An 11,893-nucleotide genomic window follows, 5' to 3' on the forward strand; every position below is an offset into this window, starting at 1 on the left:
TAATTGCTGCAAAAGGTGGCTCTGGGGGTGAATAGTTATGCACGCTCAAGTTTTCTGTCTTTTTTTCAACAAAAAAATTTTCAAAGTGGTGTTGTTGTGTAAATCAAATGATACAAAGCCCCAGAAAATCCATTTGACTTCCAGGTTGTAAGGCAACAAAATAGGAAAAATGCCAAGGGGGAGAATAGTTTCGTTAGTCACTGTATTTTTTTGAATGACAAAACATGTGCAACACTGACAAGAAAGCAATGCTAAGACCCCAAAAAATATTTTTGTGTGTATGCATTCAATATACAGTGCATGGTACATGTTAGTTTATTATGTACACATTGGTAGCTAAAAGTTTATAATCAGAACCACCATCAACAAGATTATTTTACAATGCAATCTTTTATTCTGTCTGTTTGTGTCATGTTTTTCAGAGAAAGAGAATAAAGCAATTGTCTACATTGGATGTTTGTTGTCAATACCCTGCATAAAATCAATTTTGTATTTTCTTTTGGCAAGATATTGTTTGAAACAGTTATGATAGATAACACAAATGTCAAATCTAGAATTTCAGGAATGTGACCCCAACAACTTGTTCATGGGGGTGTTTTAGAACTCTCTTATGACATGTTGAATTCTCCAGTTTTGCCCAGTGCATTGTTGGATGACCAGCATATAGTATGAATTTTGTCCCTGGGCAATCTCAAGACATCTATTTGTGTGTGTGTTCCTGATGGCTTGACCCTGGAAAAACAAATGCATATATAAAATAACTTTGGATGAACTTTGCATGCTTGTTAAGTGAATGCTGTTATGAATAAGGCTTTGATGGAACTGTGTTTGGGTGTGGTGCATAGACCACTGTTCTAGAGCACGTTTTGGACAGGACCGAGTTAAGGAAACCCTGCTCCAGAAGATAGCTCTAAAATGTATGATCTAGACCCACAGGTCTGATTACAGGCTACCTGTTGGAAGTCCCAGTGCTTGTGTAGTCCTCTCTCCGCTGCCAGTTTACAATCATGCAGCGTTGGTATATTTCCAGTGCCAGGATCCACTAGACACCGGTTGTTGTTGTACTTGTGAGACTTAATCCCACCCACGTAGATCTCCCCATCAGTGTTGTAATAACATTGCTGTGGATAAGAAGCTGTCAACAGACAGGGAGAACGGATTTTGTGGCACAAAATTATATAATACACAGACACATACACAGAATACAAACATACCTGTGGTTGATAGAAATGACATCCATAAAGAAGGGGTATATTCCCAGGGACAGTCCCCTCATCAATACAATGGCTCTGCAGGAGGTCATTCTGCAGCTGGAGGTGCAAGAAGAAGGTATGTTTAGGCAAGAATATTTGGTGGTACACTAATTCCCTCTTACACTATCGTGCCCAGCCAAACTGTAACGGCTCTTGATATTTTCTTTTCACATTGCCCTTTAAACCCTTTAAATCCACATGGTGGATGTGTAACCAGGCCTTCTCAATACAGGTAGGTTTGGCCTCATAGTTTGAAACAGTAGACAGTATGCCATGCGTTCACTAAGAAGATCTATTTCCATGACTCTGCTGCGTTTAGACTGGCAGCTCAATACTGATTTGTAACTTTTTTTGCTAATTGTTTTTTGTTGTTGTTGACAAATCAGCTCTGAAAAAGATCTGATGTGATTGGTCAAAAGATCAATTAGTGGGAAAAATATCAGAATTGGGCTGTTTTGTTTTATGACTGCTTAATAAATATCCACCATCAAATTAGAACATTTGATTGTTACAACTGTTTGTCATAGTGTGTCTTTGTTTTAGTGCGCAACCATGAACATAATGAACCATGAACATAATGGAATGGAATTATATACCATTAGACCTTACAACTCATTTGGTTAAACATTGTTTGGCATTTACCTAGCAAATTTCAGAGTTATAAAAAGTTGTCAAAGTTATAATTCTGTACATTGTATTAATCTGGTGAGGGACTTAGTAATAATGTAACCCTTACTCCTCCATAGGCCACTAGCTCCTCCCAGGTGGCCAGTGTAGGATACACGTTATCCAGGTACCACTTGAAGGGCTTACATTCAAGCTTTTCTCTGAGCTTCTTCCTCTCTGACACATCGCCGATATCAATCCCATGATCCTAAGAGGCATACATCACAAAAATAATACCGTTAGAAAAACATCTAATCAAAATGATTTCCACAGGCTATTTATAGGAAAGAAAGATTGTCTTGTTTTTTTATGGGCAATTCCAATCAGTGTATTCCGTTTCCATGGAATTGCCCTCATCTCAATTTCCCTACCTTCAACGGAAGATTCCAAGCAATGTTCACATTACTTTTGTAGTCATCCATCCAGATCGCAGCTACCCTCAGTGCATTCCTTCTCATGATGTAACTCAGGTCAGGTGCGTACGGTTTGTGTGCCCTCTCAATGTGTGCGATCTTAGAACAAGGCACTACCTCTATGCTTCCTCCACACAGCCACACCTGGAATAAAACAGACCAGATCACCGCAAAATGTTATTGAAGATATGAGACAAAACATACTCTGATATGTGCTTGTAAAATGACACAAATCTAATACATACCCAACTGAGGACAATTTCCTTAGCTACTTGACATCAGATGTTGTAATTTGTGCAGCCATTATGCCATGGTAACCAGCTCAACCTACCCTGATCCCCAGCTCAACATTCTCTCCTCCATAGATTTTCATTCCACCATCAAGTACCCCAATCTCTCCAAGGAAAAGTCGATGTGCCACAAAAATACCCATGACAGAAGGACTCCTAGAAAAAGAAGTCAGTGAGTGATTATGTGGAACCAACCAGCAAGTAAAAGCACTGCTACAAGAAGTAGGAGCTACAACAGACACACAATGCACATCATTGAAAAAACATGCAACAATTTCAACGATTTTACTGAGTTACAGTTCATATAAGGAAATCAAGTCAATTGTTCGCTGTAGCTTATTCCTGCCCATACCAAAACCACACCGCCACCATTGGGCACTGTTCACAATGTTGACATCAGCAAACCGCTCAACCCACACGACACCATAAACACTGTCTGCCATCTGCCCGGTACAGTTGAAACCAGTATTCATCCATGAAGAGCACACTTCTCCAGCATGCCAGTGGTCATCAAAGGTGAGCATTTGCCCACTGAAATCGGTTACGATGCCGAACTGCAGTCAGGTCAAGGCCCTGGTGAGGACGACGAGCACGCAGATGAGCTTCCCTGAGACAGTTTCTGACAGTTTGTGCAGAAATGTTTTGGATTGTGCAAACCCACAGTTTCATTAGCTATCTGGGTAGCTGGTCTCAGACAAATCCACAGGTGAAGAAGCCAGATGTGGAGGTAATGGGCTGGCATGGTTACATGTGGTCTGTGGTTGTGAGGCTGGTTGGATGTACTGCCAAATTCTCTAAAACGATGTTGGAGGTGGCTTATGGTAGAGAAATGAACATTCAATTATCTGGCAACAGCTGTGGTGGAAATTCCTGCAGTCAGCATGCCAATTTCACGCTGCCTCAAAACTTGAGACATCTGTGGCATTGTCTTGTTTGACAAACTGCACATTTTAGAGTGGTCTTTTATTGTCCCCAGCACAAGGAGCACCCGTGTAATGATCATACTGTTTAATCAGATTATTGATATGCCACACCTGTCAGGTGGATGGAATATATTGGCAAATGAGAAATGCTCACTAACAGGAATGTAAAGAAATGTGTGTCCAAAATTTAAGAGAAATAAGCTTTTTTGTGTGTATGGAAAATTTCTGGGATCTTTTATTTCAGCTCATGAAACATGGGACCAACACATTACATGTTGCATTTATATTTTTGTTCAGTGTACATGGTATTCTTCTGCAATTCCTATTGACTGCTACTAATCAATACAGAACATGTGAGACAATAAGTCTCATAGTGATGGGGCTGGATGCTACATAGTGGACGTCACTTACTTCCCTGGTTGTGATTCATCATGGAGCTCGTTCCACTCTGGTTTGAAGGACTCGTACATGCACCACAGGGGCCAGTCAAAACCGTGTGCATTGGCCCAGTAATGCTCCACCTGCAGGTCATCAAAACCAACCTTGTCAAACACCGGAGTCACCACAGTGGTCCTGTCTGCTTTGATCCTGGCCAGCAGTGGCTCTGCCCTGTAAGCGTGGACAACAAAAGTCAATCAATCAAAGATAAGCAGACAGATGCTGCCCAAGTAATGTATGCGAAACACCATACACACATGGCACTTACCACCCCACGTTGACTTCAATGTGGGCATCCAGAATGGCCACTGTATCAGCGGTGGCGTGCTCCCACCCTGAGATGCGGGCTTGAGTCAGTCCCATCTGCTGCTTGTGTCTCACCCTTTTTATAAGGCCCGGCCTTTCCTTGTGGATGAGCTCTATGTAGGCAGCTAGCTTTTCTCCCAGGTCTTCTGTGGAGAGAAGAGATTCATAATCAAGACTATAGACAAATACTTACTCCACTAGTAATGGAATGGTGTCTGTGAGATGCACCATTGGAGCTGTGGTCATCCACCAGAATGATTTCTCTCAGCAGGTGTTCAGGGGTTCGGTCGATGATGCTGCGGATGGCCCGTTTAATGATAGACAGGGCCTCGTCCAGGTAGATCAATACCACAGCAATACTAGGAAGGTCCTTGGGGTATTTCTTCTGCAAGCATCTGAGTGGTGAGAGATTATTTAGAAGGCATACCACCACCTGTGCTTTGTGTCTTACCATTTATCAGACAGTAATAATTAAATGTCCTCCTCATTTCATCAAGTCATGACCAAGCAGCGTAGTTACGGTCATGACCATAGCAAAGTTACAGTCCTGATTACAGTTGGTTTAACCTGTTGTCTCGTGTATCTGGCAGCTCTCTGTTGAGTGGCAGTTGGTCACTCAAGAAGACGTTGTATCCATATCTCTGGAACAGGGCCTCGGCCTCTCTCTGCTCCTCCTCTGAGAGGTCATCACCCCACTTTGTAAACAGGTAGGAGTTGGGATACAACATGGGCACCACCATCTTCTTTGCCTCTGTTACCACAACTTCTTCCCTTGTTGGGGGGTCTTTCTGATATTTAGATTCTATTAATTCGGCTGTGGACAAAATGCTCACAGGTATTACTGATGCCACTGAGGAAAACTATGTGACAATGTTATTGGCATGAGTGTCATCTATCAGTAGAAGACTAACAACAATACGAACCAATTCCCTTTTGTTCTTAAGTAACACTTGATTTTACAGTATTTCTGAGTCACTGGCAGATTAATTTAATGATTGACTGACAATGACTGGATTATTTTAGCTCATATTCAGAAGCATATTACCCATGCAACATAACATAAATATTGCAGAAGTGCATTCCAAGAGTCACAATCCCCCCCAAAAATCACTGTGCATTTTGTCATGTACTTCAGTAAAGAATACTGAAATGCAAAGAATGTATGTCAAGATGGCGATTGAGAACACTTACATAGTTTGTTGAGGTTCTTTTCAATTCTCTCCAGTCTCGTCATCAGCACAGTCTTGGCAGTCTCTTTTTCGTGAAGCCTTTTTGTATTGGAAGTGGAACTCACTGCCTGTTTCATATAGACAATATACATGAGTGGAATAATGGCTCCAAACGTGATTCCCACTCCTCGCAGGACGTTGAGCTTCATTGCTACCTGTCGACAACCAGCCTGGTTATGTCCCTTTGTCATATACATTGATTCAGTAACTATGCCCTCTAAAGACGTTACAACTCCCTCCATGTAATGCCATAAAATACTTCTTATCTAATCAACAAAGAATACATGTGCCTATAAAAAAAGAAAGCAAATCACCATTGATTCACTTAACAGTTATGGAGAGTTGACAAGGTAGATCAACTGTTAACATAACACATTACAAAGAAAAGGCACAATAATTTAATACCAAGATTTCAACAGCCACGCTGTCTTCATCAGGTTATAATGACAAACACTGCGGGTCACTAGTTTATATAGTGTCAAAGGACACAGAGATGTCTGTAATCATGGCCGGCTGTGGTTTGATTTCATTGTTTGATTTACAAATATCAATAGTACATATACAAAAGCATGAATGGATAACATACATTCATAAACAATTAGGCTACATCATATAGGCCTACAAACACAAGCATGATTACACAAACACACATGTTAAGACCAGATATGTGATGTAGAACATCATTGATAATTGCTGAGGGAAACGTGGACATAACAGTTGAAATCTTATCAGTTGGTGTGGAGGTGGAGACTTGGTGTGTAGTGGGACTGTGGGAGGGGCTCCATAAAAACAGATAGTGAGTTACTGGAGGAAAGAATAGATTGCTGAACCTTGCTGACTCAAAGTCCTAAAGCACCGCCCAGATGGTGGTTTCAAAGTACATCTCCTTAATAAATAGTGATGCACATGTTACGTTACATGGGAGTGTGTTAAGGTGACTGATTATTTAGACTTATAGATTTTTTGCTACACAATGAATGCTGTTTTAATGGATCCATGGAATCAGAACGACAAAATAGTTTTAGACGATCATCTGTTATTTATTTATGTACAGAGTATTTGTAAAAGAAGACAGCACAGTTGTATAGGAGGATCAGCCTGTGGCTATGGTGGTGGTGTTGGGCGGTCAGACAAGACGGGCTACTCAATAGTTGACTGTCTTGGCTGGCTTGGTATCGGCCAACTCAGCCTCCAAGAAGCGGAAGCGGCGATGGCGACGCAGGACCTCGATAGCTTTCTGCTCTATGGAGGCAGGGATAATGCCTAGGTCCTCTAAGCCAGGAAGCCCTGGATACTTCATATCTGTGGTATGGAACTGGAACAAACACATTCAGGTCATTACACAAATCCAAGAGAAAGTTTAAACATATTTCCTTCATTCACATTTCTTCAACATGTGGCCAACAACATGAAAGAAAATTCCAATTTACCTTCATTTGTATAAAATGTGCTTTTTACAAAGATGCTTATAATATGCTGTTTATGTTGCATTTTCTTACTCGATCTACTTTGTCAGGAGTTGTCCAAGGCTCGAATGGGTTCATTGCAAAGAAACGTGCAACAAAACTGAAACCAGAGATAAAGGTAAGACATGTTAATCATACCGTATCTGATAGTATTGCATTTAAACAAACCAACAGGTTCCTTGTTCCTTGCCACCTCACATCCACTGGTCAAACTTGAGGCTTTTTGTGTTCTAAACATACTAACAGCTTGGCACACCACTTCATCACTCAGCCTATAATAGTACGTACACAGTTAATTTTCCTCCCGAGGACCATTTAAGATACCATGCAGAACCAGAAGCTGGTGCATACTCACTGATAGAGAGGGCGTGGGAGAGGGTAGGGCACAAAGGGCCTGTGTGCCACAGCATACACGTACTCCACCAGGTCATGAAGGAGATAACGGTTTGGTCTGTGTGGCAAGAAAACAAAGCTAACCAAAAGGCTGACAAACATTTTGGTTGCTACATCTCTCAATTCTGGTGGTTGACGTTTCTAAATAATGTACTGCATGTGTGAACATGAAACTGCCATCACACAATTATATATTTTATTCCACACCCTGGGTGAGTACAAGATACAGACCCATGCAATAAAGCAACTAATCTAGTCGATGAACAATTGTTTTTATGATTTATACTAGGTTCACCTAGTTGTTGAAAATGAGCAGTTTCAAATTAATGGATAGAATTTTACTTCATTTCCTGAACTGACTGGAAACGCAATTGACATCCCTAACAGCCAAAAGTCAAGCCCATTTCAAGTCCTTACCCAACTAGTGCATATGTCTTGCCATTGGCATCAGGGTCCTTGATGGCGTTGATGATAGCCTTGGCCACATCTACCACCTAAAAAGAGCAGACAGAGTGAGTCTTGAGTAACAGACATGGCTGACATCATGAGATCAGACACACTCACATGAACAGGCTGCTTCACCGTCTTCTTCCCCATGGAGATGAGAGGCACAGCTTTCCCAAACCAGCGCATGTCTGTGCAACAAAGGAAAAACAAACATTCAAACAATGACTGAACTCATCCCCTTTTAAACAATAATAGCATTGCATCAAGACCAATTGGAGCCGATACATCACCTTACAAAATATATATATTTTTTTTTTTGCCAATACACTGAAAATTCAAGTGTTCAACTATGCAACAGCCCCCTCAACAGTTTGCAGGCCTATACAGTCAACAGAGGCTGTGTAATTATGTCAACATATTCCCATAAATTCAGACACTGTCTACTTAAAGAGTTCTGACAGATCACAATCTTATTCAACTTTTTAACCATTTTTACTCTGGGCCACACAGAAATGAACTACGCTCTGCTTATTTACTGGCAAAATGGTTGAAGAATCTGTCCTCCCTTCCAAACATCTCAGCAGGCTTCATGATGATGGCATCAGGGAATTCATCTCTCACAGCTGTCTCACCTACTGCCTACAAGGTTACATCACACACATTACATGATATTTCTGCACAATGCCATGCCAGAAAGAAATATGTCCAAGAAAGAGAGTTCAACAGAGCTCTGCATTAGCCAGTACCTTATTCCTAAGGTATTTGGAGGGGCTGCGGATGTCAGCGTTGAGGTGAGATATATGGATCAGCTTTGTGATGCCTGCCTCCCGGGTGGCTATGGCAATCTGCTGAGGGATGCTCACGTAGGTGTCCTCAAAGGGATAGTTCCTTTACACAGATAGAAAGAGGAAGAACAGAACACTGAGTAAAGCCAAGTACAACAAACGTTTTGCAGAAGGTCATAATATAAGTGTTCCTAATGGTGGAAGCAGGGTTGAGGTTCTTTGCTCCACTAAGAAGTAATTCAAGCCTCTGGTGTAGTTAAAAGTAGGTTGATTCATATAGTGATGGAGTGATGGAGCAACTCTTTAGGTGAATGTTCACCACCAGTGGGTTCTTTTTAGCAACCATGTACTTTTCTAAAATATGTTTGTGTATACAGTCAGTTGGGCCATACTTGGTTTCCCACTCTCGTCCCACCAGGTTGATGACCACATTGGAGTGAGCCAATGCTTTTCTGATAGAATCCTTGTTCCTGGCATCCCACTCCTGAAATATAGCAAGGTGGAGTGCACATGAGGCTTGAGGGTAACCTGGCATGAGAAAAACCAACACTTAGCTAACAAATGAAGAGATTTGAAAGTGAAGTGATTAATGACGTCACATCTGATAAATAGTATTTTTCTCACCATAAAGATGACCTGTCCTAGATCCCCCATGGGCCTGAGATACATGAGGTCATACTGGTCACACCGGTGAGGAATCACAATCTGAGAACCCATACGACCTACAAAACCACCAGACAGGTCAACAAACACATAACTGCCCCGTAGGAAAGACAAGTATGCAGTCACTGCAGTGTAAACAAAGAGGATTGTCACAAAACCAAAGAAATGAATGCATCCCTCACAAGCACATATAAACATAAGAAATAAGTTGAAGAAGACCACAGAGCGGCCATGTTTTTATTTAACCTTTATTTAACTAGGCAAGTCAGTTAAGAACAAATTCTTAGTTACAATGATGTTCTACCAAAAGGCAAAATACCTCCTGCGGGTATGGGGGCTGAGATAAAAAATAAATAAAAAAACATAAATATAGGACAAAACACACATCACGACAAGAGAGACAACACTACATAAAGAGAAACCTAAGACAACAACATAGTGTAACAGTATAACTTTAGTCGGTCCCCTCGCCCATACCCGGGCTCGAACCAGGGACCCTCTGCACACATCAACAACTGACACCCACGAAGCATCATTACCCATCGCTCCACAAAAGCCGCGGCCCTTGCAGTGCGGCCCTAGCCATTTCGGCCCTAGCCATTTCACATCCGTTACAATAGCAAGGCAGCAACACATGAGAACAACATGGTAGTAACACTTGACAACAACATAACATGGCAACAACATGGTAGGTACACAACATGGTAAATTAAAAGGTTATCATCTGAAGGCTTCGGGACTGATGATGGTGAAACTCACCCAGGCGGTTGACAACATATCTTCCCAGGAAGCCGGTGGCTCCGAAGACTGTGGCTGCTACCCCACTGGAGGAGGAGCGCCCCCCTTTCCCTTTGGGGATGACAGCATGGTGGACCGTTCTCTGCTGGACTGTCACAGGGATGGCTGATAGCACCACAGGGGAGCAGGAACCTGCAGGGGGAGAAGTACAAGCAGAGGGGGTGGGGAATCTCTGATGGTTGTACTGTATTCAAACTGCCAACATCACAAATGATCAACCAACCAAAAACATAGGCCTTCTTAGTAAAAATGTCTGTGGCAGAAACTGATATCTTATATATGACATGGTGCTAGAAATTAGACAACTTGTCGTTTTCGTAAGCAAGAGCTAGCTAACCGGTTAACTTAGGTCATATCACAAAAAGGGTCACAGAGGGTAGCAATGTCGCTTAAAAACTATTCTCTGTTCAGATTAAACATTCTTTCAACTATCTCTCAACAGTGCAGTTATCGGTGCATGTCTATCATCTAAAAGTGCATGTCTTGTGTTACTCACGTGAAAACCTGGGAAGGACACTCGCAGGACGGCTAACGAGCGCAACGGCCGCCATGTTTCTTCTGGCGCTTCTTGGTACGGCAAGTCAGAAGGGTCTAGGTTTTGCGTGAGTTAATGGATTCGTTTGTTTGAGAGGGTTAAAATTTCAACATGTTGGCAATGTAACAGTATTTTTCTATATTGTAATCACTATTCTGAAATATAACCAGCCAGCCAGGGACTAACCTAACATATCAGGCGTAAACTATATATACTGTATATATATATTGTTTCCACTTATATTCTCATTCAATAGTGTAACTATTTAATATTTTGTGACTAAGCTAGGTTTCCATCCCATTGGCGACAGATTTTCAATCGAATATTCTAAAATCCGTATAAAAATAATATGCTAATTTTCCCACCAGAGATGTGTTTCCATCAATTTGACGGGTTGGGGATAAAAACTGTGAGTGATGACGTAGTCCACATACAAATACCTTTCGCGGTAAAATTCCCATGTAAACGAATAAAAAACACAAGTTAAATGGGTTTCCATCGCACTTCCAACTCTACTGATGGTTTTCTCACCAAAAAGTGTTGCGTGATATAGAGAGTGTGCCCACTCTGGTATTTGCACGTGCTCTCTAGTCTAGCCAACATCTCGCAAATACAGTGCGGGTAGGTCAAAGCCTATGATGAGATTATTATGGACTAAAAATTGAGTTTGTTTTTATTTGTCAAACGGCAGCCAAGCATCGATGCTCATGTAACCAGAATAAGACCCTCGATGTTTATTGGAAAGGAGCATCAAGCTCATCATCTTCAGCTTTGTGTGTAAAATCATAGGGGAAGCCAGGAAATAAAAAATACATAGGCTATTACAATCTATGTGTTGTGATTGTTTGCTCTATAATGTGTTAGTTCATATGCCCTGACACCGTGATATATGCATATAGGAATACGTTTGAGACAAGAAGAAGACACAGTGGCAGAATAAATTCAACTACATCTTTGTTTCATCACAAAACCGGAGAGCAACTTCTGTCCGGTGAAGTCCACAAAACATATTGCATGTAACAAACAATTACCTACAGCATATTCAAGTAAGGTAATGTTTCCGAAATGTTCGGTCTACTTAACAACTATTGATTTAAAACAACGCAGAGTTATCGAAGTCGCAAAGAAAACAGGAGCTGACTCCACTATTCCAGCACCATTACAACTTCAACATTTCAACACCATCTAATCACCTATGCTTAGTCTAATACAGTGACAACTAAAATATACCAAAAACGATTTAGTCCAATCAATTTAAGCTAAATATGATGTGGCTGTCCATGGTACT

At 41.3% G+C, this 11,893-nt stretch overlaps 2 protein-coding genes across 4 annotated transcripts; both read right to left on the bottom strand.

The window, feature by feature from the left end:
- Positions 1 to 259: 259 nt before the first annotated feature.
- On the bottom strand, positions 260 to 6,221 carry LOC110498255 (probable polypeptide N-acetylgalactosaminyltransferase 8). 3 transcript variants are annotated; one of them, XM_021574894.2, is made up of 11 exons: positions 5,481 to 6,221; positions 4,857 to 5,103; positions 4,518 to 4,684; positions 4,252 to 4,432; positions 3,957 to 4,154; positions 2,664 to 2,778; positions 2,291 to 2,476; positions 1,990 to 2,127; positions 1,215 to 1,310; positions 954 to 1,121; positions 260 to 732 (listed from the first exon to the last, which is right to left on the bottom strand). In XM_021574894.2, the coding sequence occupies exons 1-11, from the start codon at positions 5,758 to 5,760 to the stop codon at positions 598 to 600; spliced, it is 1,911 nt and encodes a 636-aa protein (XP_021430569.1). In that variant the 5' UTR covers positions 5,761 to 6,221; the 3' UTR covers positions 260 to 597. The 3 variants fall into 3 exon arrangements, 2 of the variants coding, with proteins under 2 accessions (XP_021430569.1, XP_021430563.1); XM_021574888.2 differs by having other exon boundaries at positions 261 to 732; positions 4,252 to 4,435; XR_005038580.1 differs by having other exon boundaries at positions 606 to 732; positions 954 to 1,135; positions 4,252 to 4,435.
- Positions 6,222 to 6,534: 313 nt separating this feature from the next.
- Positions 6,535 to 10,662, bottom strand: LOC110498273 (NADH dehydrogenase [ubiquinone] 1 alpha subcomplex subunit 9, mitochondrial). The gene is made up of 11 exons (XM_021574904.2): positions 10,567 to 10,662; positions 10,032 to 10,202; positions 9,234 to 9,331; positions 9,002 to 9,093; positions 8,571 to 8,712; positions 8,361 to 8,463; positions 7,942 to 8,012; positions 7,795 to 7,871; positions 7,340 to 7,435; positions 7,018 to 7,084; positions 6,535 to 6,833 (listed from the first exon to the last, which is right to left on the bottom strand). Exons 1-11 carry the CDS (start codon positions 10,619 to 10,621, stop codon positions 6,663 to 6,665), a joined length of 1,143 nt encoding a protein of 380 aa, XP_021430579.1. The 5' UTR covers positions 10,622 to 10,662; the 3' UTR covers positions 6,535 to 6,662.
- Between the last annotated feature and the right edge of the window lie 1,231 nt (positions 10,663 to 11,893).

This window comes from Oncorhynchus mykiss, chromosome 2 (genome assembly GCF_013265735.2).
Source record: "Oncorhynchus mykiss isolate Arlee chromosome 2, USDA_OmykA_1.1, whole genome shotgun sequence".
In the NCBI taxonomy this organism is placed as follows: domain Eukaryota; kingdom Metazoa; phylum Chordata; class Actinopteri; order Salmoniformes; family Salmonidae; genus Oncorhynchus; species Oncorhynchus mykiss.

Excerpts from the sequence above, each read along its gene's own strand:
- LOC110498255 (XM_021574888.2), bottom strand. The coding sequence starts at position 5,760 with ATGGAGGGAGTTGTAACGTCTTTAGAGGGCATAGTTACTGAATCAATG. Across the intron at positions 2,477-2,663 it reads ATGTTGAGCTGGGGATCAGG|GTGTGGCTGTGTGGAGGAAG; the intron begins GTAGGTTGAGCT and ends GTTTTATTCCAG. Across the intron at positions 1,311-1,989 it reads AGCTAGTGGCCTATGGAGGA|CTGCAGAATGACCTCCTGCA; the intron begins GTAAGGGTTACA and ends TTGCACCTCCAG.
- LOC110498273 (XM_021574904.2), bottom strand. The coding sequence starts at position 10,621 with ATGGCGGCCGTTGCGCTCGTTAGCCGTCCTGCGAGTGTCCTTCCCAGG. Across the intron at positions 7,436-7,794 it reads AAGACATATGCACTAGTTGG|ACCAAACCGTTATCTCCTTC; the intron begins GTAAGGACTTGA and ends CTTGCCACACAG. Across the intron at positions 6,834-7,017 it reads CTCCTGACAAAGTAGATCGA|TTCCATACCACAGATATGAA; the intron begins GTAAGAAAATGC and ends TGTTTGTTCCAG.